Source organism: Tenrec ecaudatus, chromosome 1 (assembly GCF_050624435.1).
Source record: "Tenrec ecaudatus isolate mTenEca1 chromosome 1, mTenEca1.hap1, whole genome shotgun sequence".
NCBI lineage: Eukaryota > Metazoa > Chordata > Mammalia > Afrosoricida > Tenrecidae > Tenrec > Tenrec ecaudatus.
In genome coordinates this window covers 13396464-13423113 of record NC_134530.1, presented here as the reverse complement: position 1 = coordinate 13423113, position 26650 = coordinate 13396464, and the positions used below count along the sequence as shown (strand labels likewise).

The following is a 26650-nucleotide window of genomic DNA, read 5'->3' as shown; positions in this document are numbered from 1 at the left end:
TGACGCTGACGTTTGAGCCTGTGGGGACACCATCGCTTTAAGAAAACACGTGCCGGGGCTGAAACCGGAGTCACAGAGGGGGGCGGGGCCGGCGCCTTAGCTCCGCCCCGAAGGCGCCTTAGCTCCGCCCCCGCCGCTGTAGCCCGAGCCTTGCTCGCCGCCTTCCCGCTTTTAAGGGCAGTTGGGCCCGGAGCTCAGAACCCGGGGGCGGGGCTCCCAGACGCGTTTCTGCTCCTTGATTGGTCGATATCTAAGAGGGCGGTACAGAGGTGGGGCGGAGCGGAAAGCCGTAAGTCTACGATTGGATTGGCTGGGGGCTCCGCTGGAGGCGGGACGAGCGCTTGGTTGCGCGGCGGCCCACGAGGGGAGGTGGCCGAGGAGGGGCGCGGGCCACTGGGCTGCCCCGAAGCGCGGCAGCGAGGTACCAAGTTCGGCCCCCTGGGCCCCGCAGTCCGGCCTCAGCGCCTCTGGACGCACACTCCTGGGTGCACCGGTTGGAGGTTCCGGTTTCCGACGGTGGGGTTGGACTTCTCGGGGCGAGATCGGGGGTTCCCTGGGATTAGTAGGTGTTCCGGGGGGCGGTGGTTTGGGGACTGTTTGGGAGTAGGGATCTTTGGTGTTGGAGCCGGAGCCCTTGTGCTGCCTGGGCGGTTATTAACTTAAGGTAATAAACTGGGAGCTTGAGCTTCAGGGGCGAGACTTTGGGGGGGTTGTCTTGCAGGTAGCACGGATGTTGGGTTGGGGGGCGGGGGCTGAGATCTCGAGACCCGGCCTTTTGGGAGAGATTGAGTCGAGGGGTTGTCAGCGGACAGCCCCGCTCCTGAGCAGCCTCTCTGGAATCTCTGCTGGATTGGCCATGACCCTGTGGCCCAGTGGACTCTGAGTCTGAAGGCCACTGAGCAGAGCTTAAGCTTGGTGCCTCCTCTCTAGGGCTGCAAGATGGAGGAAGTCGGGGCCCCGGGAGGCCTGGCCAAGGTGGTGCATGTCCTGGTCTTGTCAGGGGCCTGGGGCATGCAACTATGGATGACTTTTGTCGCAGGTAGGGAGCCTGCATGTTGTGGGAACCTGGGGCGGGGACAGGATGGGGAAGGGCATCTGTCCTCACAGACTTATGGCCCTTGTGTCCACAGGCTTCCTGCTTTTCAGGGGCCTTCCCAGACATACTTTTGGCCTCGTGCAGAGCAAACTCTTCCCTTGCTACTTTCACATCTCCATGGGCTGTGCCTTCGTCAACCTCTGCATCTTGGCCTCGCAGTGTGCCTGGGCTCAGCTCACCTTCTGGGAGGCCAGCCAGGTAGGCAGGCTGGGGAGCTATGACCCTCTGGAGACTTATTCCCAGGGCCCCAGGGAACCCCTACCTGGGCACGAATTAAAAATAAATAAGTGTCCCCTCTTCCTGATGGATGCAAAACTGGACATCTTTGAGCAGTTCACAGACTGAAAACGGGTCCCAGCAACCCTGTCTTCCTACCAGTGTCCCATCACTGGCTGCTGGCTGCTCCTTCCTCTCCCCTTGGGCCTTCTGCTGAGCTGTCAGTGACTCAGCTGGGCTGGGGCACTGACCCCAGCTCTTTTTTTTTTTTTAAACCAGCCTGACTGGCCTTCTGTAGGTTCTTACTCCCATGATCCCATTTCCCCAATCACCAGGCAAGGGCCCATGCCTGCCTCTCATGTTTCTCTACCTTGCCCTCCCCTCTCTGCCCCCATTATATTCCTCAGATATGGGCAGGTGAGGCCAGACAGGTGTTTCAAGAATAATCCCACAGAGACAGAAAAGGATTGTGGGTAATTGGAACCTCGCCGACTTTTTTCCCCCCACCACCTCCTGTGGGCCCAGTGGCAGCTTCTGGGGGTCTGGGCTGGGGCCACAGAAGAGACAGGCCTTTGTCTCAGGGTTCCTGTTCTGGGAGACCAGAGGGGGTGTTCCCGGGCTGTGCACCAGTTTGGGGAGCAAGGTTCTTTTCTGAGCTGCCCTCAGTTTGGGGGAACAGGAGGAGGGGAGACCAGACCCTGTTGTGGGCTGTCGTCTAGGGATCAAAGGAGAAGGGGCCCAGGTGGGCTTTGGGAGAGTAAAAGGGACAGGGGCAGCCTTTCCTCAAGGACTGCTAGTTTATTTGTTTGTTTTGGGGGGGAGGATGACAGCTCAAACTATGTCTTTGGGGTCCCCAACCTGGGGTGAAGGAAACAAGTTGGCCTGTGCCGTGGTGCTGTCTCCCCTCCTCCCCTGGGTGATGAGGATGCAGAAGGGGCCCTCACAAGGGCCCCTCCTGCCACCCAGGCACACCTCACCTTGTCCCCCTTTCCGCGTCCCCTCCAGCTCTGCCTGCTGCTCCTGTGCCTCACGCTGGCAGCCATCAATGGCCGATGGCTTGAGCCACGCACCACGGCCACCATGTGGGCTCTGCAGACCATGGAGAAGAAACGGGGTCTGGGCGGAGAGGTGCCCGGCAGCCGCCAGGGCCCGGACCCCTACCGCCAGCTGCGGGAGCAGGACCCCAAGTACGGAGCCCTCCGCCAGGTCTTCTTCCGGTACCATGGCCTCTCCTCCCTGTGTAACCTGGGCTGCCTCGTGGCCAACGGGCTCTGCCTCATCAGCCTTGCTCTGAACCTGAGCCGCCTCTAATCACTGCCCCGTACCTGCGTGGGGCTCAGCATTTTAATAAAGGCCCTTTGGAAACAGCTGCTGGTGTTTCTGATGTGAGAAGCAGGACTCTGGAGATCCTGTTTCCCCATGCCCATGGCACAGTGCGGTGGCACGTTAGCCCTTAAGCCCCGCCTGAAATGGTGCCCACTGATCGGTACGTCATTCTGATAGCCGGTTCTGATCGTGGGCACAGACTTGCTCCCCCACCCTGTTGACATTGGGCGCGGCTGCATGACTTAACGGTGGCCAGAGGTTACTGCGCCTAGGTTCTCAACCTGTGGGTCGTGACCCTTTTGGGGGGATCAAACGACCCTTTCACAGGGGTCGCCGATGCATAACAGTAGCAAAATGACAGTGATGAAGTAGCAACGAAAATAATGTTATGGTTCGGGGAATGGGTCACCACAACATGAGGAACTGTATGAAAGGGTCTCGGCAGTAGGAAGGTTGAGAACAGCTGCCCTAGGTGATTTGCTGCCTGTTCCTCGTCACCATGGCAACCAGTGTGGGTGAGAAGCAACTCTTGGAGACTGGGGTTGCCTGTTACTGCAGCGGAGTCCAGCCTTTCCTGACTGGTGGCCTTCCTCACAGTTCATCCACATGCCACCCTTGGTGACAGTGGCTTCCATGAGGCAGTGGGAGTTCAGAGGGCTCTCTCCTTAGCAAGGGGGACTGAGAGTTGGGCCCAAGCAAAGCCCACACACTTGCCACTGTGGCCCCGGGAAGACAGCTCGGGTCTTAGCTTGTTCTCCTTACTGTGTGGCCTCAGGCAAAGAGCTGCACCTCTCTGAGCCTTGATTTCCCTACTCATAAAACCAAACCAGGCCCCGCTGCCTTTGAGTGGATTCCAACTCACGGTGACCCTATAGAGTAGACCTACCCCAGAGGGCTTCTGAGGCTGGAAATCTGCAGAAGCCAACTGCCAGCACATCTCTCTCCCTCTGTTCGGCTTGTGACGTCAAGCCCTGACCTTTTACTCTGCTTAGCGGCTGAGCACTTAACCCGTGGGCCACCAGGGCTCCTTTTTTCCCATAAAACCAAAGCCAACCCGAACCCACTGCTATCGAGTCGATGTGACGACTCACAGCGACCCTATAGGACAGGGTGGAGCTCCCCACTGAGTTTCCAAGACACTCACTCTTTGTGGGAGTGGAAAGTCATGTTTTGCTCCCTCTGAGCAGCTGGTGGTTTCAAACGCCTGGCTTTGCAGTTAGCAGCCCAACATGTAAACACGACACCACTCAGACTCCTCTTAAGACTATTTCATTCCGAGTGTGGGCCCCAGAGAGCATTTAGCCAATGGGCCCAGCCCACTTTCGGATCAGGTGTCGCATTTGGCAAGCACTTGACTGCAATCAAAACCCTCACCTAACCCTGGGAGGTGGGTGCTGCTGTTATCTGCCACTTGATAGTTGAAACCGGTCCAGAGAGGTTAAGGGACCTGTCCAAAGTCACAAGGCCAGACAGTAGTAGCGGTGGCATTTGAATTTCTGTCCAGAATCCACGGTCATAACTCTCCCATAGCCAAAACTCCAAACAGTTCAAAATAGAACCAAACACTGCCCACTAGTTGGACTCACAGGGACACAGGACTCATGTAGGGTCCAGTAGAGCTGATCCTCTTTACAGAAGCAGATGGCTACAATTTTCTCCTGTGAACTACCGCTCATTTGGTCGGCAGCCAAGAGCTTAAGCCGCCGTGCCATCTGGCTACTTCTACCTATGTTGTTAGATGCCATCGAGTCAGTTCTGACTTGGCAGCCCTATGTCCAACCGAAAGAAACACCGCTCCATCCTGCTCCATCCTCACCGCGGTTCCCATAGCCGAGCCCACTGTTGCAGCCACTGTGTCACGCTGTCTTGTGGAGGGTCTGCTCTCTTGCCGCCCCTTCACTTCTCCAGGGACTGGTCTCTCCTGATAACGTGTGCAAGGTATGTGAAAGGATGTCTTGCCATCTCTGTTTCTAGGGGGCATTCTGGCTGCATTCTTCCAAGACAGACCCTTTGTTCTTTTGGCAGTCCATGGTGCTTCCAATATGCCTTTCCAGGACCATTCAGCATTCAAATGCATGGATTCTTCGGGCTTCCTTCCTCCATGTCCAACTTTCATATGCGTAGGAGGCAATGAAAAATACCATGGCATGGGCCAGGTGCCTTGGGTCAGTCCTCAAAGTGACCTCGCTTTTCAACATGGAAAGGTGGTCGTGTGCAGATCTACCTAATCCGATACGTCTTTTGATCGCTTGACTGCCGATTCCGTGAGCATCGGTGCTGGATCCAAGCAAGACGAAATCCTGGACAACTTCAGCCTGTTCTCCAGGTGTCACGATGTGACCTACGGGCCATGGCAGGTGTGAGGATTTTAGTTGGCTGTCCATCGAGTCGTGGCCCATACTGAAGGCTGCAGTCCTTGCTCTGCATTAGCAGGCGCTTCAAGTCCTCGCGCTCACCAAGGTTATGGCACCTGCAGATGGAAAGCTTGTGAGTTAGCCTCCCTCCAGTCCAGCTGCTCTGATTCACTCCGCCTGCAGTTGAAAGATTGTGCTGAGAAGATACAGTCCTGACGTGCACACCTTCCCTGATTTTAAAATCATCCTGTAGCCCCTTGTTCTGCTCACACGGCCTCTCGACCCATGGATGGACAGGTTCTGCAGGAGCACAGTGACCTGTTCTGGAATCCCCATTCTCCTCAAAGCTACCGGACAGTCAAATCCCTTTGCTTTTCCACCAGTGTCTGTCCTGGCACCCATCCTGACTCACGGGGACCCTATGGACTGGACAGTGTCAACCTGCCCCTTTGGGTTCCCCAGACGGTGAATCATTAAGGGCGCAGACAACCCCATCTTCCTTCCTTACCTATGTAGCGCGGGCAAGGAAAAGACCGAACTGGGGGGAACCCCCCCGCCAGACCTGGGGTGGCACCTCGCAGCCCCGCCCACCTGCCGGCGACGAGCCCCGCCCCCGGGCGGCCCCGCCCCCTGCCTGGGCGGTGCCCGCGGGATCCGGGTGACTGGGCAGCGGCGGCGGCAGTGGAGTCTGCGGCCGGGGTCGCGGGCCGAGCCGTGGCGAGTTTGGAGGCAGACTTGCAGGGAGCAGCGACCCCTCATCCGAGGTGACCCCTCGCACAGGGCGGGTCCCCCCACCCTGCTTCTCGACGTCCAGCAGGTCCGCGGGCGTGAAAGGGTTCGGGGCAGCGCGAGAGGTGGGGCCGCCGGCGGGGTAGGGGAGGGAAGGGAGGGCTCGGGGACAAAGACGGGGCGGCCGGGGACGCCGCCTCCCTCGCCCCCACCCAGCTGGGCTCCCCTGGGAGCGTTAACGGGGCGCGCGGGGGAGCAGGGGGCCCAGCTGGGGGCGGGCGGCGGGACCATATGGCGATGGGGGAAGCGCCGGAGGGTCCTTTCGCTCGCTAGGGGCCCATTGACGGGTGCAGGGCCGATCCACCTGGGGACCCTTGAATAGTGCCTGATGTGCGGGGTGACTGACAGCTGGGGCCGACAGGTGGGCTAGGGCAGGGGCGGGGCCCAGCAGGGAGAAAGAGTTCCTGCCCCTTCGCTTCCCTGCAAACCCGTTCTCCCGGATGGCGGGGTGGGGCGAGGGCGGGGCAGGGAACTGGGCGGCCGGATCCTCCTTCAAATGGGAGATAACGCTGCCAAGGTGTGTGTAGGTGGTGGTGCGGGGGTAGGTGTGGGTTTCCTGTGTCCCCGCTATTCACAGTCACCTCCTGGAACCTCCCAGGGCCGAGGAAGCAGCCCTAGACAAACAGGGAAACTGAGGCCTAGGGGAGCCCGAGGAGGTGCTCCAGACCTAGAGGAAGCAGCAGCGTGTGTGGGCAGCTGTCAGTCGGTCAGCCCAGCCCTAGGACAGATGCCAAGAAAGGACCCAGGATGGGAGATGGCTCCCTGGCCTCTCCCAGGGGCTGGGGTAGGGGTGAGTCAGGGCTACTTAGAGGGAGACAGACCGGCCCCTTTGGTAAACAAAGTGGCAGTGCCCGCCTGGGAGCAGAGCCTGGGCTTTCAACCTGGGAAGATTCCTGAAAACCCGCTACCCGTGGGGTTAGGAAAGGGGTTAAATGCAGTTTGAGGGAAGGCAGAGCAGGCACCTCATGGCTGACACTAAAGTCAACACTGGGCCTGGGGGGCCTCCATCCAGCTGACAGCCTCCCCCCCTCCCCACCAACTCACACCTGGGCCATGGGCCAGCTACTCAGCCCCGGGCAAAGTCCACAGGTGCACCTTCATTCCCCCACCAACACCTGTATTCAAGCCCTGGCTTTGCCCCTCCCCCTCCATTTCCAGATGCCAGCCTTCTTGTCTTTGGGGCTCAGTTTCCCCCCTTGTTACAAAGGCCTGACTTCACCCGGAGGCAGTGCCGATGAAACACCAGTCATGGTTCCTGAGTTCCACTGATGGCCAGACACTGCCTTCTGCCACTGTGCCCTAAGACCCTCCCCCTGCGTGTGACCCCGTGAACTCAGTGCAGGAGCGCCGCCCAGCGCAGAATAGGGACTCAGCAAACGGGGGATCCATAAACCCATTTATTGCCAACTAGCTCTCCAGCTAGCGACTCCGTCAGACGTCCTCATTCTCCAGGTGGGAACAGGAGGGATAGAGAGACCACGGGATGTGCCCCGAGCCACCTGACCCCCAAGTGACAGCTCACCCACTGCTATTGAGCCGATTCCCACTCACAGCAGCCCTGGAGGACAGAGTTGAGCTGCCCCTGTGGGTTTCAGAGACTCTACCCGGAGTGGAGCGCCTTGCCTTTCTCCCGAGGGGCAGTTGAGTGGGCTCCAACCTCTGACCTTGCGGTTACGGCTCAGTGAGTGCCCTACGATGCCAACAGAGCGCCTTCTCCAAGTGGCAGAGTTCGGATTTGAACCCAGGCCCCGTGTATGCCTTGAAGCCATTGTGCTTCTTAGAGGCGGTGGAGTTGGTTCTGAAGGAGGCCCCGTCCAGGCCTGTGTCATCCTTGTTCTTATGTCTGAGCTCACTGCAGCAGCAGCCACGGTGTCAGTCCATCTTCTCCAGGGACTGGTCTCTCCTGGTCGGATGTCCAGAGAGTGCGAGACGAAGTCTCGCCATCCTCGCTTCCAAGGAGCATGTGGGTTGTATGTCTTCCACGACAGATTTGTCTGTCCTGTGGGCAGCTCTTGGTACTTTCGATAGTCCTCATCGGCAACGTCATTCAGAGGCAACAGTTCTTCCTCGGTCTTTCTTATTCAGTGCCCATCTTCCACGCGCAGATGAGGTGATTGAAAATACCCTGGCTCAGGTCAGGTGCACCTTAGTCCTCAGGGCGACATCCTTGCGTTGCCACACTTTAAAGACGTCATATGACACGCAGTTGATTTACCCGAAGCTGGGCGTCTTTGGATCTGGTGGGTTCTGCTCCCACGAGCATGGATTGAAGCCACTATGGGGGGTTTTCTTCTCTGGCAGGGCACCGGTGCCCCCTCACCTGAGACATTAGCCTCCCCTGGAGGAAGCTCCCCGCCAAGATGGCATCAGCCGCAGAGCCGCCCACAGGCCCTCGGGACGCAGCCGACCAGAACTTCGACTACATGTTCAAGCTGCTGCTGATCGGGAACAGCAGCGTGGGCAAGACGTCCTTCCTGTTCCGCTATGCGGACGACTCCTTCACGCCCGCCTTCGTCAGCACCGTGGGCATCGACTTCAAGGTCAAGACCGTCTACCGGCACGACAAGAGGATCAAGCTGCAGATCTGGGTGGGCCGGGGACCTATGGCCATGGGGGAGGAGTCTATCGGCCCAAGAGAGGTTAGGGTGTCTCCTGGGAAGCCCACGCCTGTCTCCTCCATTGTCACATGGGGGGCTATGGGGTAAGGCTCCAGAGGTGGGGATGGGGTGACCCAAGCTACCCCCTCGTGTTTGACTGCTGGTGAGGATTGTCAAGGAAACACCAACTTCAGGGGGCCCACCCCAAGGGCAGAGCTGTATCTCCCCCATTAGATTGGGGTGGGGTGGGAGTGGCGAGCAGCATTCTCTTGAGAATGAATCCCTCCGTCAGACTGGGTCCTGTGGGTTGGCCATGCCTCCCTCCTCTGATGGGGTTTGTGTGGATAGGCTGGTGTCTCCCCCATGAGATGGGGCTGCAAGGACAGGCCTGTGCCTGTGTTTGTGTGGGCAGGCATAGGACCCTGCCAGTGGGGTGGGGAATTGGGGTGGACGCCAGCCCCCTGACCTTGCTGTCTGTCCAGGACACGGCCGGCCAGGAGCGCTACCGCACCATCACCACCGCCTACTACCGCGGAGCCATGGGCTTCCTGCTCATGTATGATGTCGCCAACCAGGAGTCCTTTGCCGCCGTGCAGGACTGGTGAGTCCTGTGGAGCCGCCGGTGCCCCGACCTTTGCCCTCTGCCCTCCAGCCCTTGCTCACAGCCCCAAACCCCACAGGTCCACCCAGATCAAGACGTACTCCTGGGACAACGCCCAGGTCATCCTCGTGGGGAACAAGTGTGACCTCGAGGACGAGCGTGTCGTGCCCACTGAGGATGGCCAGAGGCTCGCTGACGACCTCGGTGAGTGCCCTGCCTGCTGCAGGCCTGAGACACGCCTCCCCACCCCCCGAACCCGGCTCTCGGGGACAGCTGTCACGAGTGATCTGTGCACCTGTATAGAGCATCGTCTCCATTCCATTTTAAGGGATTTAATCACAGATGCCCCCCATCTCCCTGAGACTCATGCTCTGAGACCACCCCCCTAAACAAACAAAAGTCTTAAACTCCATCCCTTTGAGTTGATTCTAACTCATAGCGACCCAACCGGCAGGGCAGGGCTGCCCCTGTGGGTGTCCAAGACTGTTAACTCATTTGTTTTTCTTTCATCAATTTATTGGGAGCTCCATCGAGCAGTACTGTGCAATTGCTCCCACAGTCAGTTTCAAAACAATTTTCTTTCTTCTTGAACTCCTCCTTGGAATCTGTTCCCCTCCCCTTTATGCCCCCCCCCCATCTTTCCCCGGAGGAGCAGGCTGCCAGTTTTGACCCACCGACCTTGCAGTTAGCAGCCCAGTGTGCAACCACTTCACCACCAGGGCTGCTAGTCTTGGGGACTCAGACTCAGCAAAGCCAAGGCTGGCGATTTCCCCTCCAAGCATGCCTGCCCTTATTGGGGCTGGGGCGTGGGGGGGTGTCTGTCTAGAAGCATGAGAGAAACCCCTCCGATGGGCGCAGCATGGGATCCAGTTAACCTTAAAGCACCTGTGCCCAGGTGGGTACGGCACAGCCATGCCAAAGGGTGAGGGCATCCTTATGGCCTGGGGTGGCATATTCCCTGGGGGAGACGGTTACCTGGAAAAAATCAAACTGGCGAGGTCGCGTGGGGGTCCCTTCCTTTGGTCCAGGGCTTATGAAACTTTCTCGAGGCTATGGATCATATGGTAAACATCTTCGGGCTTGCCCATTCATGTCACACATGCTCAGCTCTCCGTGAAAGCGGCAGAAGGCTGTGTGTGGATGTGGTCGTCTGCAGATAGAACTTGGTTTATGAAATAAACCAGATTCGGGCTCTGGCTCAATGTTTGCCAATCCCTGGGGGAGAGGGGGGCAATCTGAAACAGAAGAACATTGGCCTGTTTGCCTTGAGAAGTTCTGGAGGGAAACACAAGAATGCAGAAACAGAAGTGGATGGTGCGTGTCTGAGGGAGCCCTGGTGGGCTGTTGGGTAAACATCGGGTTGCTCACCATGAGGTCGCCGGTTCAGACCCACCAGCCACTATGAGCGAGCCCAGTGAGGGGGCTGTCTGCTCCCATAAAGGAAACCGATCTAGGGTTCCTATGAGTCCGAATCGACTCATCGGCAGTGGGTGGGTGCCTGGCTGAGAACTGGGAGTCCTGGGCACCCCTGGCAGGAAAGGGACATTTTGCCGTCTACCTTTTTTGAAGTGGGGAAATCGGATGATTCATGACAGTTGGAGCTAAAGGAAAATCCTGTCGGGGAACGCGCTAGGCCTGCCCTGCAGGAAAGCACTGCCGAGGTGGGCAGTTACCAACGCTTTGTGCTCGCAGGCTGCGAGTGGCCGTCTAGTCGGTTCTGACTCATGGCGACCCCACCCCTGCGTGCAGGGAACTGCTCCGGAGTCACCTTTGGGGAGCAAGATGCCTGCCTCCTGAGGTGCCTCTGACTGCTTTCCAACTTCCAACCTCCTGGCTAGTGGTTGAACAACTGTGTAAGTCTGGGTTAGCCAGACTAACAAGCTCATAGATGCTCATATGTGCACGAGAAAGAGCTACCTGTAAAAGCACAATTGTACATCGAGAAAACATCCCAGTCTATAAGTCCAATATTAGCCCGCATGTTGGATACCAGTCCATAAATTCCTCTTCAGACTCACGCAGCACATGCAATGGTGCTGAGTGCAGGAAGATCACAGGCCGGTGGGTAGAAAGTTGTGGATCCAGCAGTGATGGGAGCAACTCAGCGCTGGTGTGGGTCTCCAGGAGCCGCCTCCAGCTCCCTGAGTGTCTCAACAGCAGACCAGGGAAGACAGAGCGAGTGGGTCTGGCCTCCAGTGAGCTATTTATCTCCGTCGCCCCTCCAAATGAGGTCATCACGCTGCGACCTGGTTGACAGGCTGGACTCCACCCCTTCGCTGAAGTTGACAGGAGATTACGTAACTGCCACAACTAACCCTGTCTGCTCACCAGCGATAGAGCTTGGAATATCAGCCTGCAGCCCACTGGCTGAATGAGTTGGGGCTGGTTTCACCCCTGCGTCCCCAGGCTGCTTCCTGGGCTGGTGCTGTGGTGGTGGTGGTAGGTGCCAGGACCCAAAAACCAAACCCACTGCCGTTGAGATGGCTTCAAGTCGTAACGCCCTAGATTGGGTTTCCAAGGCTATCAGTCTTTCATGGGAGCTCATGGCTGCCTCCTCTTTCCCCCTGCCGAGAGACTGACGGGTTTGAACCACCGACCTTGTGATTAGCAGCGCAAGGTGTAACGCTCCACACTGTCAGGGAAGACCAAGTAAGCAGATGCGGGGCCCATGTGTGGATAGGGATTCTCCCTCCCTCGCTGTGTGATCTCAGACAAGGAGCTTTACCTCTCTGGGCCCTTGAGATGGAGATGAAATCACCTCTTGTCAGGGCCCTTGGGAGTAAAGCGAGTTATGACATATGAAGCTGTTAGACTGTTGTTAGGTGTATCGAGTCCGCCCCAACCCATAGCGACCTGGCACACAACAGAACAAACATGGCACGGCCCACCTTGTGCCTGAGCCCATGGGGGAAACCGCGGCGGTATTGGTCCATCCATCTCAAGGGCTTTCCTCTCTCTCGCCACCCCTGCACTTGACCAAACATGATGTCTTTCTCTGGAGACTGGTCTCTCCTGACGGTATTTATGTAAGATGGTCTTGTCCTCTGTGTTAGTCTGGGTAGACGAGAGAAGCAAATTCATAGACACACTCGTGTACATAAGAAAGGGCTTTCTAGACAAGAACAATTGAATATTGAAAAAAATCCCAGCCTGGTGCAGATCAAGTCCATAAGTCCGATATTAGCCCATATGTTCGATACCAAGTTACAAAGTCCTCTTCAGACTCACGAAACGCATGCAATGACGCTGAATGCAAGAAGATCACAGGCCAGTGGGTGGAAAGTCTTGTGGATCCAGTGGTGGTGGATCTAGCGCTGGCTGGGGACTGCACATGGCTGCTCCAGCTCAGGACACTAGTGTAGTTCCATGCTTCTTGCCAGTAGAGAGTCTCTCAGGGAGTGAGCTGAGAGAAAGAGTCTCCCGACTCCAGGGAGGAATACAGGAGTTCCCAGAATCCTCAGGAGAAAGTGGTGCCCACACAGAGGCCTCGTTGGCTCTGACCTAACTGATGGACAGGTTAGACTCCACCCCTTCACTCTGAATCCTCAAATTGACAGATGATAATAGATCTTATGGCACCATCCTTGCCTCCGAGGAGCGCTCTGGCCATACCACGCCTTGTCTGTCAGTGGGTCGCCCTGTGGTGGCTTGTGCATGGCTGTGATGCTGTAATCTCCGTCACTGGTATTCCCAGGGCCAGCAGCATCCCTCAAAGGGAACAGGTTTCAGCGGAGCTTCCAGACTAATAATGGTAACGGAGGAGGACTCAGCTCCCCACTTCGGAGGAGGAAGCCGCTGAAAGCCTCACGCAGAGTTTCGTTAGAATGAGGAGGTTCCATCTACGCGTTTGCTTTGTGGGCATTTCCAAGGCAGCCGCTGGCACATTACTGGGTGATTCCATTATTCCAGACTCTGTGGTCTCTGTGTCTTCCACTGCTGCTTCTCCCTCACAGACCAAACCCGGAGGTCTGTCCGAAAAGTTGCAGCCCCATCCTCCCCCACCCCCTGGCTTCTCCTGAGCCCTGCCAGAACCAGCAGCCTCGGTGGCAAATCTAGAAGACAATGGCACCTCCAGCCCTAGTGCTCTCTCCACGGATTCCCTGGGATCTTGTCACTCCTTCCAGAGCTATCTGAGCACCCACAACCATTGATGGCATGTTGGCTCTTTTGCTGACTTCCACAGATGGCAGGCCTGCTGTCCCCCCTCGGAGCACCCCGCTAAATAATTCTGCTTGAAACCAGCCCTCACCCATGTGCACGTGGTCCCCGCCGCAGGCTGTGTCATGACTGCGCACCATCCCCCGTGTGATCAGGGATGTCCTGACGGTGTAGCCGGCAAACCATCAGACTGCCAACCAGCAGGCCCGTGGTTGCAGCCCCCCAGTTTGCTCCGTGGGAAAAAGACGAGGCTTCTTGCTTCGGTTGCCAGCCTTGGGAAGCCTTGCAGGCCCGTTTCTGCCCTGATCCAGAAGGGTTGCTATGAATTAGAACCGACTCAGCAGCAGCTGGGTTTCCCTTGGGGGCAGATGGGGAGGTGGTTGCCAACTGTTTCCCCCCACAAACACTGCCCCCAAATCCTGACACACAACCTGGTTCTTCTGATACACATCAGTGGCGTGAAAGGGCGGGAGGCCTCTCACCCTTCTTGGTGGGCCTTGGTGTACACGTGGAAAGAGATCCAGCTGCCACCTGGGATTCTCAGCCCTTTTGGAAAACGACCTTCTCCGGATGGAAATTTCCCAGCCCGTACGCAAGTAGAAAGCGCTTGTGACACACAGTCTAGAGTCAGCGCATCATCCATGTGTATCTATCTAGGCCTCAGCCACGCCAAACCCACGGCTGCCAAGTCAGACCCGATGCAGGGCCAGCCTGGAGGACGGGGTCGGACGGCCCCACAGGGCTTCTGAGACTGGACTCTTTAGCCTTCCTCATGCCGCACCCCTTTCATAAGTTCCTCATGCGATGGTGACCCCAACCATAAGTTTATTTTCATCACTACATCACTGTCATTTTTCCTTCATTAATACTGCTTATTCTTAGGCTTCAATATTAGATTTTGCTACTGTTACAAATAGGGCGACCTCGGTGAAAGGGTCATTCGACCTCCAAAGGGGTTGGGACCCACAGGTTGAGCACCGCTGTATTGAAGGAAGCCGCCACAGCTTCCTCCCTGGGAGCAGCTGGTGAGTTTGAACCGTTGACCTGGCAGAGAGCAGCCGAGTGTCTAATCCTGTGCCACCTGCTGCTCGGCTGCTCAGCGCAACCCTGTCCTGTCCCGATGCGTTTGAGACTGCGGCTCTTTTGCTTTAAGAACTATGGACCGCTTCTCGATGTTGCATGTCGTCTAGCGCAGGGGAGGGGCCGGCGCTAATCTCCTCTGTGCTGTCCCAGTGTCGGTGTACGTGCTGCCGAAATGAGAGTGAAACTATCGCTCCTTCACGGAGTAGAAAGTCCCGTCTTTCTCCTTCGGAGTGGCAGGTGGTTTCGAACGGCCGACCTTGCAGTCACAGTCAAAGCCCATTGCGCAACCGCTAGGCAGTGAAGGCCCCTGTGCAGTCTCCCAAAGACCTTTTCTTATTGTAAAGCAGATCTCCCACATTGTAACACGTTGCTACACACCTTCAATCGTGAGAGAGAACATTTTTTCTAACTCAGTCAGCTCCGCCGTTATCGGGTCTAACCGTCGCCCCCAGGTATCACCCGTTCTCGCCAGTGGGAGCAAGATTTGCTTGGCATGAGTTTGGATTGGGATCCTCATGAGCCCACGGCTGCTTCTGTTCAACCTCTCTGTTTAAAACACACACATGGATGATTTCACTGTTATCCGTGAAGGCGGACACAGCAAATTTGGTTCCCCTTTGGCCACGAACTCCCTGAGCTGCTCGGTGAAATTAGCTATGTGTTCTCACCATGTGTCAGCATCCTCTTTAAATTCCTTCCTGGCCGTTCCGTTTTCACCCGTTTCCCTGCCCTCTTCGTGTCTCATCTTTACTTGAGAGCAGCGGTTCTCAGCCTTCCTAATGCCACGACCCTTTCACACAGCTCTTCATGTGGTGGTGACCCCCCCAACCATAACATTATTTTCATTGCTACTTCATCACTGTCATTTTGCTACCGTGATGAATCGGGGGACCCCTGTGAAAGGGTCATTCGACACCCCCAAACGGGTCGCGGCCCACAGGTTGAGAACCACTGCTCTGGAGTCATGGCTCTTTCGGTCTGGTGTCGGTCGATGGTTTTATCGTGGAACCTTGTGCTCACTTGATTCGGGGAGTCTATTATTTGGCCAAAAGGTGATCTTGGGGTGCTTTCAGCTCGTGACCTAAGGAGTACTTCAGGGCGATCATCTCAATGGCCCGATGCGTCCACACTGGGGAAGAGATTTGCATTCTGCCATGTGCTTTGCTCTGCTCTGCCTGGTGTGTCGATTCTATCAGAAGCATCGGTGGCGGTGGCCGGGTACCATCTAGTTCTTCAAGGGCTCAGGATAGATCTGCTGCGGTGATTGGCCCGGTGAGCTGGTGCCGACACTTTCCTTTCCTTCTTTCTCTCTTACTCTTGATGAGTAACGACCAGCAATTGTGTCTCAGACGACACTGCTGGCACTCCTTGAAGATCCCAGAGGTTAGTCCCTTCGTCGGATGTGGGACATGAGCGTCGTCCCCGGGGGCTAAAGTTCTTGCACGGTGTTTGGACACGTCTGTTTCTTTTTGTCTTAGTAGTTTGATTGGCACGTCATTCCCGTACGATTCAGGCGTTCCGTCATATTACGGAGCGCTGTGCAGCCCGTTACCATGTATAGCTCATGCGTTGCACCATTAAATGGTTCCCCATCAGCATCAGTCCTAGTACGAGAGTGCTGCCGGCATCACCCCCATCCATTTTGGTCATGCCTTTTATTACGTCTTCCTGAGGCTGTAGACTAAGGAACTGGGACCAGCAGACTGCTGCCCACCGGGTGTTTTCGGTACCGCCTACAAGCCAAGAGTGGCTGGGACCCTTTGAAAGGACAGAATCCAAGGAAGACTATCTCATGACCCATGAAAACGACATGAAGTTGCCATTTGAATACTTATCAAAAGATGCAAGCCCCCTCATTTGTTTGCATATTGTCTGTGGCTGCTGTTGAGCTCGAGAGGCCAGAGGTGAGCCGTCGCACCTGAGACCACAAAGCCCAGAGCGTTCACCTCCTGGCCTGTCCCAGAGCGAGGTTGCTGACCCCGCGCTGTGACGATCCTGTTTCTCCCTTGCCTGCCGCCCATCGTTTGGTTGGAGAAGCTGATCTTCATTCCATGAAGTGTCTCTTAGTGGGGGTTTGCCTCTTGGCGCCGTATGAACCACAACCCGACTCTCACCCTCGGACTCACCACAGTGTGTAGCGTCGGGCACCTCTCTGCACGAGACCCTTTTCGAGTGTCAGGAAGCAAGGATGTGGCTTTGAGGACTGAGGGGCGCCTGACCCGGGCCATGGTGTCTCCATCGCCTCATAGAGATGTGGAAGTTAGACATTGAATTTTTTTTTAAAAAGGCCGAAGACGGATCCATGCATTTGAATTGCGGTGCTGGTGAAAGCTCTCGAAAGGTCCACGGACTGCGGAAAGGACAAGCCTATCTTTCTCGGAAGAAGTACAGCCAGAGAGCTCCTTCGAGGCAAGGATGGCGAGACTTCGTCTCATGGGTTGGACATGTGGTCAGGAGGAGACCCTTCCCAAGAGAAGGACGTCCTGCTCGGTAAAGTGGAGGGGCTGCGAGAGAGAGGACGGCCCTTCGTGAGATGGACAGACACCGTGGCTGCAACCCATGGGCTCAGGCACAGGAACTGCGGTGAGGCTGGCGCAGCACCGGGCAGGGTTTCGTTCTGTCGGGCACGGGGTCCCTGTGGGTCGGAACCGACCCGATGGCACCTCACAACACCACACAGCCACAGTGGTGAGGACACACGGGACCAGGCGGCGACTTGTCCTGTCGTACACAGTAGGGACTGACCACCTCACACTAGCAACATCCGCTTCCGGCTGTGCTGGGCTGAGGCCGGAGGAGGGTCAGTTGTTGGGAAACCGGGGTCCTGGAGTCCATTTGCCCAGAAAGAAACGCTGTCTTGAACGATCTGGCAGGGATCCGTTTCCACCCAGCCCTGTGCCAGCATCCTGGAAGCAGTTGCCCACACACATTTCTAGAGAACATTCGGCAGCTGGGGGAGGGAGGCTGCCCATTCTGTCATTAAGTTTAAAATATCAGGGTACAAAGCAAGAGATAGTATCTGATCCAGATTTTGTAGAAGCGCGTGCGCGCGCGCGCACATACACACACACACACACACACAGAACTTACACAGCTCACCAAGTGTATATATGAGTCCCCAACTTAATGAATGGGCTCTGTCCCTGCAGCTCTGTTTTAAGTAAGGTCTAACTTTTTAAGTATTAAGTAAATTGAGTCTCTTTGTCTTAAAGTTATGATTGCCTTTTATTATTAGGGTCTCTATAAATCTGTGAAGATGATTCGAAAGAGTACATGCAAGGGGGATTCAAAAAGTGTGTGGGGAAAACAATGAAAAAAAATTTTTTTTTAATGTGTGTGGGAAAAGTTGGAATTGTAAGATGATGGCATTTTTTTCTGTGCACGTCTTGAAGCCCTGTGGAAGAAACTTACAGATCTGTATTTTAATACATACATAACCTACATAAAAACACCCAAATCACTAAAACAAAAACTTGTTCTGACAAAGAGTTGGACAATGTTGGTATTCAGTCGGTGGCAGTGAGAACTCCACTTGCAGAAGGTTCTAGAGCAGTGGTTCTCAACCTTCCTCATGCCGTGACCCTTTCATATGGTTCCTCATGTGGGGGTGACCCCCCCACCCCACCCATAAAATTATTTTCATTGCTACTTCATCACTGTCATGTTGCTACTATGATGAATTGGGTGACCCCTGTGAAAGGGTCGTTCGGCCCCCAGGTTGAGAACCGCTGTTCTAGATCATCTGGGTTCTGCTGGAGAATGCAGAACCCAGGATTCTAGTAAGAAAGTTCGTGAGCATTGTCTGGTCCTTTGGGGTTTGTTTCTTAGTCCGTTTTGCAGTGTAACATTTTACTGCTTTCTGAGTCTGCCTGGCAACTGTAGCAAACTGACTGGTCTTTGGATCCGCGGATTCATGCAGCCGAGGCCCCTGACGTTGCTCCGGGTGAGGTGATTCTGACCACAGCGCCGTCCTCTCGGCCATTGCCACACCTAAGTCCATTTTTTTCAGCTACGGTGTCCCTCTGTCCCGTTGACAGTCTCTCTCCCTGCCCCTCCACTTTCCCAAGCATGGCGCCCTTTTCCAGGACTGGCCTCTTCCGAATAACGTGTACAAAGGACACGAGACGCAATCTCTCCATCCTCGCTTCTAAGGAACCTTCTGGCCAGACTTCTCCCAAGACGGAGCTGTTTGTTCTTCCGGCTGCCCCCAGTCCTGTCAATGGTCCGTGGCAACGTCACCATCGGAATGCTTCGGTTTTCCTTCAGTCTTCCGGATTCATTGTCCGAGTGTCCCACGCCTGTGAGGTGATTGTAGAGACCACGGCTCGGGTCAGGGGCACCCAAGTCCGCAAAGCCTCTACGGCAGCGTTTTGAGCAGTAAATCCTAAAACTGGACCTCAGTGAGCGATCACATGGAGGCTGCGCCTCTAGGCAGCGCGTCTTACTAAGGATCTGGTGTACAAACACCAACCGGGGACCATCAGCGCCCAGTGCGGTAAGCAGCCATTCGTGGTGACTTCACTGCCAGTTCAGTGTCGGTAAAACCCTTATTCACAGAGGGGGGAAATCATGGAAGACTAACTATCAAAACACCAATAGGAACTGTTACCGAGGACGCCTTCATCTGTCTTGGTACTTTCTGCTTTGGCGAATGAATTTCTCCAGTAAATACTGAAGTCAGAGAAAAAGGTTAAAGCCAAGACAGGATGACGTTGGGTCGTGTGAGGCAGAGCCATTGGGAGAAAAGGAACCCCCGAATTTGCCCCGGAAGACTGAGGTGACCCTGACTGCCCCTGGGCTCCGGGTTGAAGATCTGAGTTCATGTCTGCCTCATTCGTTCATCCATTCATTCATTCATTCGTTCATTCATCTGTCTGTCTCCATCTAACCCCTTTAACAAACACAGGAAGACTTGCAAAAGCCGGAACCCACGTAAGGTGGAAACCTTGTGGAGAAGGCAAACTCAGAAAAGGAGTCTGCTGGTCAGGATGGCTGCACCCTGTCAGCGACAGAAACCTTGCAAACTGCAGGGAAGCCAGCCAGTGCCGTGGCCTTGCTTCTGCCCAGCCTCCAGCGGAGTGTCAGCACCTGGCATCTGGGAGGGAGGGGCAGGCCCTGCGGTCACGGTCACTGACTTGGCAAATCCAGAAAGTCCTGCCCTGGGTCACTGAGTGAACCGGACCAGAGAGTGGGTAATTAAGCTAATTGTTCCCTTGTGCCTCAGGCAGTGGGTGTTGCTTCGGACAATTCCAGGGACTCTCTGGGCCACCGTGGTGGTGGGGGGGGGGCCATAACCAGACCCCTCTGGGTTGGCTTACCATCAGGGAGCCGGACTGACCCTCCACGGTCGCCTGATGACGATGTGTGGGGTCCATGAGCTGGGGGAGACATCAGTTTTGTGCCGGGGACCTCAGCAAGTCCCCAAACCGTTTGTTTCACTTCCTGCCCCCAGAGGCCTGTTGGGAAGAGCTTCTTTCTTCTTCTTTCTTTGATGAGAAGCAGGATATGGTGGTCAGTGTGATGCTGAGGCACCCTGGTGGCACAGTGGCTAAGCACCCAGCTGCCAAGCGAAAGGTGGGTGGTTTGAGGCCGCCAGCTAGCTGTCCCACAGGAGAAAGACATGGCAGTGCCCTGTGAGCAGCTTTGGAAACCCCAGGAGGCAGTGCTCCTCTGTCTCATAGGGCCGCTGGCAGCCAGACTCTGGCTTTGTGTGTCATGCTAAGAATATAGGCAACGCTGCCTGGGGCCCTCCTTCCTCCCTGGAAGGGGTCGGCCTGCCTGCCTGCCTTCCTTCCACCCAGCTGATCAAAGAAGAATGTTGCTTCTTTGAGCCAGGCGGCCTGGGTGTAGCCCCTGCCTGTGTTGCCTCCTGGCCTTATTGATTTCGGGAGGCAACTTTATCACGCCTTTGTTTCCTCCTCTGTCCAATGGGCCCGAACACCTGTCCACCTCCACACATCATGGGGGGAGATCAAGCGAGCGGATCTGTGTGAATCCGTGCCCACGAAAGCAGCCGTCAAGAAACCAGACAGATGCATTGCCTCGGGCCAGGCCGCCGCAGAAGATCTCTGTAGCACATGGAAGAGCAAGGCTGTCGCTCTGAGGACCAAGCCATGGTGGCTGCCCTCGACTCCCCGGCACGTGGAGCAGGACCCGGGCTAAGGCAGCCCGGAGAAGAATCGGTGCACGGGAATGACGGTGCGGGCGAAGACTGGACAGGGCCTGGGACCACCATACACACAAGGCAGCCTGTCTCAGAAGAAGTCCAGCCAGAATGCTCCTTCGAGGCCAGGATGGGAGGCAGGTGTTCCCCCCGCCCTCCCCTTTGGACAGGTTATCAGACCTGGTTCTGGACCAGGATATCTGCTTGGCCAAGCAGAGGGATGATGGTCAGGGAGAGGGGTTGACGCAGTGGCTGCAACTGTGGGCTCAGCTGTGACCGCTGTGAGGGTGGGGCTGGCGCGGGCACGGCTTCGTGCTGTTGCCCACGAGTCTCTGAGTTGGGACGGATGGGCAGCAGGTCACGGCAGCAGCAGCTTAGCCCTCAGTGGAAGCTAGTCACCACATGAACACCCTGATGGAGGTGGTAAGCTGATAGCCCCCAGGTCAATGGTTCTCCACCTTCCTCATGCCGCAGCCCTTTCACAGTTCCTCGTGTTGTGACCCCCAACCATCACATTATTTTCGTTTCTACTTCATCACTGTCGTTTTGCTACTGTTATGAATCAGGCAGCCCCTGTAAAAGGGTCGTTCAACTTCCGAAGGGGTCGTGACCCACAGGTTGAGAACAGCTGCCCTAGGCCAATGGCAGGCCTCAGCTTAGGGTTGTTGTTTTTTGGGGTTTTTTTTTTTGGAGGTGCTGTAGGGTGGGTGGGAAAGTGTTTGTTTTCTGAAGCATGATAACAGCTTGGCAAACATTAGGGAGAAGCTGATCTGCCGGTGCCGGTGAGTAGCCCGTTCCCAGGTGGACCCCATAGTCCTCACGGGTTAACCCCTCACTGCGACTGCCTTGTGAGGACGAGGCTCTGGGATCTTGTGGACCAGAGCTGGTGCAGCCGGCTCTCTGCCTCGCTGTGGTTCCCGTTTTACAGATGAGCAAACCGAGCCCCCCAGAAGGCCAGGCCACTGGGCCCTGGCCCCATACCTGCGCCAGGGCCAGAACTGGGCTTGGAAATGAGCTCTGTGTGATGCCACCATCCAGGAGTTGTGCCTCGGGTGTCTCAGTGGGTCCCCCGCTTTGTGTCCTTGCAGGCTTCGAGTTCTTCGAGGCCAGCGCCAAGGAGAACATCAACGTGAAGCAGGTCTTCGAGCGCCTAGTGGACGTCATCTGTGAGAAGATGAATGAGGCGCTGGAACCCGGCTCCAGCCAGGGCAGCAACGGCAAAGGACCGGCCCTGGGAGACGCGCCAGCCCCCCAACCCAGCGGCTGCAGCTGCTAAAGTTAACCCCCAACACCCACCCCAGCTGACCCTGCTGCCTTGGCAGGTGCTTTGACTGTGACTTGGGCCACAAGGGCTGTTCCCCAAGCCCAGGGCGCCCCTCCTCTCCCATCAGCTGCCCCACCACCCTGCATGGTTGCCCCTTGCCAAGGCCACCTGCCTGCCAAGCAGCCCCTCCACCTCCCATCAGAGTCGCAGGCCCTAGGACTCTGCCCTGTAGGCCGAACCTAGGGGTGACCACGTGCACAAGCTTGCCGGCTCTCGAGCCATTGCAGCTGGGTGACTGGGTAGCAGGGGCGTCCACTGGGTGGAGGGGCGGCCATAGTGCCTTCTGGTTTAGAAACACTTTCTGAGGCTCACATGGTGCTGCATGAGCTTCAAGGGGGTCCATCTTTGCCCACCTGGGAGTGGGTATGGAAGGCGGTCCCTCAGCTTTCTCAGGGTGCCCTGGCCTGGGCCCCAACCACCTCCTCAGCCCCCCAGGCTCAGGGCATGGTGGTGACCTGGCCTCCACCAACCTCTCCCTCTGGCCTGCAGCCCCTCTGCCGAGAAAGCCCCATGCCAACCGCTTTGCCTGGTGGAAAGGGACAAGAGTCAGATATCCCCTTCACTTCAGGAACCCCAGAAGTGCCTTTCTAAGCTCCCCCATAGGCCCACGGCCCCCATGACCCCCACAACCCTGGCGGTTTCTGCTCCTGCTGGTGTGGACTCATGGGGCCCTGGGGCAGCTTGCAGACCTGGCAGAGAGGCCCCAGCTCCCCGCAACCCTGGCGGGGCCCCTTGCCAGGAGATGCCAACAGCCAGGAGACTGGGCTGCCTGCCCAGGCCTGCCTTCCTCCCTCCCCAGGTCCCTCCTGGCCGGGCCGGTTTGAAGCAAGGGCTTTCCCAATCTTCCATCCTGCCAGAACCGGAGATTGAGCCACATTACCGCAGCTTGCCCTTACTGGAGACTCTGGTGCAAGGACGTGGGCTTCTTCCACCGGAGGACCCTTGGCCTAGTGCCCACGCCCTGCCATCAACAGGGCCCAGCGAGGGGACTTCGGTGTGCATGGTGGGGCCACGTCGCAGGGCTATGCCCAGGCCAAGGCCCAGCCAGAGGGCCGAGGAGGGAGTTAGTAACCCTGGCACTGCGTGGACGCAGCTCTGGAGGGTCAGGAGCCCTGTACCCATGAGGCTTGGGCAATGAGTGTCCCTGGTTTGGGGGACTTCACAAGGGGACCCCAGTTGTCAACCAGAGTCGGGGGTTGGGCGTAGTTTGGGGGGGCTGTTTATGTCTTGACTGCCCCCAGCTCAGCTGTCTGTATTCCCACTTCCCTGACGTCCACTCCCAGGTGGTGGCCATTCTCCCAGCCACAGTAGCCAATGGGGCTCCCTCCAGCTGGTGGCTTCCAAGAGCTCCGGCCACCACCTCCTGCGTGACGGGGAAGGCCAAGTTCAAGTGTTAACGTAGCTCTTGCCCGATGGAAGAGTCCCTCGGGGACTGCCCTGGAGTCCATTCTGGCTCACAGTGACCCTACGGGGCAGGGTAGAACCGCCCCTGTGGGTTTCTTCTAACTCTGCTGCCCAAAGCATGACCCACTGTGCCACCGGGGCTCCCTGGGAGCCCTCCTGGGTGGTGCGAATAGTGACGGTGCCTGGCTGTTAACTAAAAGGCCGGCGGTCTACCCAGAGGCACCAAGCAAAAAACGGCCTGGCTTTCTGCTCTGAGAAATGTGCTACTGATGTCCGCGTGGCGCTCAGCTGTATCGGGGACACACAGGGTTGCCCTCACTGGTAACTGGTTTAAGAGGTGCTTTGGGGTTTTGTTGTTTAGTCTTTGTATCGTTTCCACTGTCGGCGAAGGAGCCACAGTGACACAAGGAGCCAAGTGCCAATCGCCAAGTTCAGCTGCATCAGCCGCTGCTCTGCGGGGGCAAGACGAGTCCGTCTGCTCCCAGAAAGATGGGCAGGCTCCAGACCCTGTGGAGCAGTTCTCTGTCCCACGGGATCTCTCTGGAGTCGGAATCCTGGTTGGTTTTTTGGGGGGTGGTGACTCTGAGCTGCCATCAAGCTGGCTCATGGTGACCCACACACCCGGTAGCAGGAAACCCCACCTGGTCATGCACCTTCTGCATGCTCCATGGTGCATCCGACCGATGTCATGTGTAGGGTCTTTGTTGAGGGGGTGTTTGCCACCCTTTCTTCCTCGTCCGACTCTCCCTACTCTCTTCGGAACGCTGTGGAAACCTGCTCAGCTGTATAGCAAACCACAGCGCCCACCGACGGGCGGGCTGTGCGGTGCCTTGCAGTACACCGGGCAGGCCTTTAACTCGGTCTTCCACATGGAAGAGGGTGAGGCGCTAGGTCAGATCGTGTCTAGTGGACCCCCCTCGCCCTGGATACTCGAATTCGATGAATGATCTGGACAAATTCTTGGAAACTCAGAAGTGAGGGCATCGGAACAGCTAGGGCAGCAATCACAACTTTTAGTTGCTAAAGCATTGAAACCAAAGTAGGCTAAAAACAAAAAGCCTTCCTGAGAGACAGCGTGGCTTGGCAAGACTCAGTCCTGCCAGTCTTTTCCCTAAACATCCAGAAAAGAAAAAGAAACAGAACTTTCACACAAAGGGCTATGTGTATGCCTATGTGACGGAGAACAGCGTTGGCTGCTGCTTGTGTCTGGACTAGCCTAAGATGGTTGTTTACATGAGACTAAGACAGTTCAACATTTCTCATAAAAGTAATATGAGTTTCTGTTTTCTAGGAGGAGGAAGGAGGGGGGATCTTCCTAAATCAAGTTGGTTTCAGAGACTCTGAGACTGATGTCCTGGTAGATCCCTGGGAGGGTGGAGCCTCGCCGAGTTCACAGACAGGAAGCAACCCCAAGACCACGTGATCCAAACTGCCCAACTCTGGGGAGAAGTGGGGCTGCGTAATTAGCTGCCTGGGCCTGACACCCTCCTGATTGAGAGTAGTCCCCAGGCAGGTTGGGTGGGCATTGGCCACTGCACTGGTCGTTTGGGCTCTGCTGTTTGTTTTTTTTTCTTTTGGGCTTCTCCCAGATCATAGTTTTACTGCGTTTAGAAACAGCTGCTGTTTGGTCTGAAGGTTAAGGTGTTCGTCCTGCTTCTGTTTCCTCCTTGGCCAGTCCTGAAACACACTGTGCACGGAGCCGGGGGGGGGGGGGGCTGGTAACCCTCCCTCTGTCAACCGGTCCCTGCTGTCCAGTTCGCAGAGTCATGCACTTTGCTGAAAAGAATGAAAGCTATCGGACTGAAGTGTGGGTGTGATCTTTTACTTTCATTAGCCAAGTAGGGTTTCCAGGAAGACGTGTCGTGCCAGTCTGCTGCATTGTCGGGATGGTCGCTTGAGGATGGGGTGGGATATGGTAGAACCACCAGCAGAGGCTCAGGCTTGGGGTTGCCTCATGGCCTTGACTCTGGAGAGCTCAGCTGTGCACGGAGACCTAAGACAGTGCTTCCCATGCCTGAGTCAGATCTGCCCCAAATTTGGCAGTTACCGAATACCCAAGGCCCAAACCCAAGTCCTCCCCACAGCGCTCAAGGCCTGGTCTTGACTCCCATCACCTACCCAGTCTAGTCTCCCCACTTTCCCCTCAATCACAACTCCACCTATATTGATCTCCTCACCGTGGCTGCGATACATCAGGTCCTGGCCTCTGGGACTTTGCACTGGCTCTTCCCATTGGCCTGGAAGGCTCTGTCCTCACCTCCTTTGGAGGCCTTCTCATAAACCCCTCTGTTTAGGACTGTGACACCATGCCGGCCCCCCAAGCCTCCACCCAGGTCACAGTCCTGAGACAAGGCTCAGGCTCAGGTAGTTTGATAAAGTACACAGGTGGCTCTACTTTACAGCCAGGTATGACAGGAAGTGGAGGAGAGGGGAGCAAGTTCCAGGACCCCAGAGAGCAGCTGGCTCATCCAGAATGTGATGTTCCTCAGCACGTCAGTGGAGATGGAGGCAAACTTAGCACAGCGGTTCTTCAACGTGGGTCCCCAGACAGCAGACCCCACCACCCAGGGCCCTGTTAGGATGGCAGCTTCTTGGACACAATGCCCTCCAACAAAATCAAAAAACAAACCCACTGCCATCCAGTTGCTTTCAACACAGTGATTGGGTCCGTCTGGGTGGAATAGAGAAACAAATCCAATGAAACATGTGTATAAGAGTTTTATATAAAGGGTAATTCTACATTGAGAAAGCATCCCAACCCAGTCCAAGTCCATGTCCATAGTCTGATACTAGCCCATATCTCTGATACCAATCTATAAAGTCTTCCTCAGACTCACGAAACACGTGCAATGATGCCGAATGCAGGATGATCACAGGCCAGTGGGTAGAAAGTCTTTGGATCCAGTGGCGTTGTGAGCATCTCAGCGCTGGCAGGGGTCTCTACGTGGCTTCCCCGGCTTCAGAGGTTTAGTTGCATCAAGGTGGGACCACGTGGCTTCTCCAGCTCAGGGCACTAGCATAGTTCATGTGTCTTGTCAGCTGCAATGTCTCCAGGGAGTGAGCAGAGAGAGAGAGAGAATCCCATCTCCAAGAAGGAATACAGGATTTCCCAGGCCACGCCCACACAGGCCTCATTGGGTTATATATCTTGATTGGCAGGTCAGACTCCACCCCTTCAGTCATAATCCTCTCAAATTGACATCAAATTATGTAACAACCACAATGATCCTATAGTACAGAGGGGGAATTTCTCCTTTGGGTTTCTGAGCTTATAGAACTTTCCAGGAGCAGAATGCATCCTCCTCCTGCAGAGCAACTGGTGGGTAACCCACTACACCACCAATGTTCTAGGTCCCGCCCCCCTAAGACCTACCCGATCAGAAGCTTTAGGGGTGAGGCCCAGTCACCTGCATTTTAACCAGTCCTCCGGGGGATTCCAATGCAGGGTCCCATTTGAGAATTACTAGGCTGGAATGAAAGGTGACGACCAAGCATGACGTGTGGACCTTGTGAGTCCCAATTCAAAGGAGGAAGAACCC

The 26650-nt window shown here is 56.2% G+C and overlaps 2 protein-coding genes across 5 annotated transcripts; both read left to right on the top strand.

The window, feature by feature from the left end:
- The first annotated feature begins 278 nt into the window (after positions 1-278).
- On the top strand, positions 279-2679 carry TMEM205 (transmembrane protein 205). 3 transcript variants are annotated; one of them, XM_075536492.1, is made up of 4 exons: positions 279-421; positions 931-1039; positions 1131-1294; positions 2318-2679. In XM_075536492.1, exons 2-4 carry the CDS (start codon positions 940-942, stop codon positions 2621-2623), a joined length of 570 nt encoding a protein of 189 aa, XP_075392607.1. In that variant the 5' UTR covers positions 279-421; positions 931-939; the 3' UTR covers positions 2624-2679. The 3 variants fall into 3 exon arrangements, with proteins under 3 accessions (XP_075392607.1, XP_075392598.1, XP_075392614.1); XM_075536483.1 differs by having other exon boundaries at positions 338-516; XM_075536499.1 differs by lacking the exon at positions 279-421 and adding an exon at positions 535-664.
- Positions 2680-5646: 2967 nt separating this feature from the next.
- RAB3D (RAB3D, member RAS oncogene family) lies at positions 5647-24904 on the top strand. Of its 2 annotated transcripts, none has more exons than XM_075547356.1 (5): positions 5647-5756; positions 8083-8369; positions 8861-8979; positions 9059-9183; positions 21472-24904. In XM_075547356.1, the coding sequence occupies exons 2-5, from the start codon at positions 8142-8144 to the stop codon at positions 21657-21659; spliced, it is 660 nt and encodes a 219-aa protein (XP_075403471.1). In that variant the 5' UTR covers positions 5647-5756; positions 8083-8141; the 3' UTR covers positions 21660-24904. The 2 variants fall into 2 exon arrangements, with proteins under 2 accessions (XP_075403471.1, XP_075403462.1); XM_075547347.1 differs by having other exon boundaries at positions 5647-5809.
- The last annotated feature ends 1746 nt before the right edge of the window (positions 24905-26650 follow it).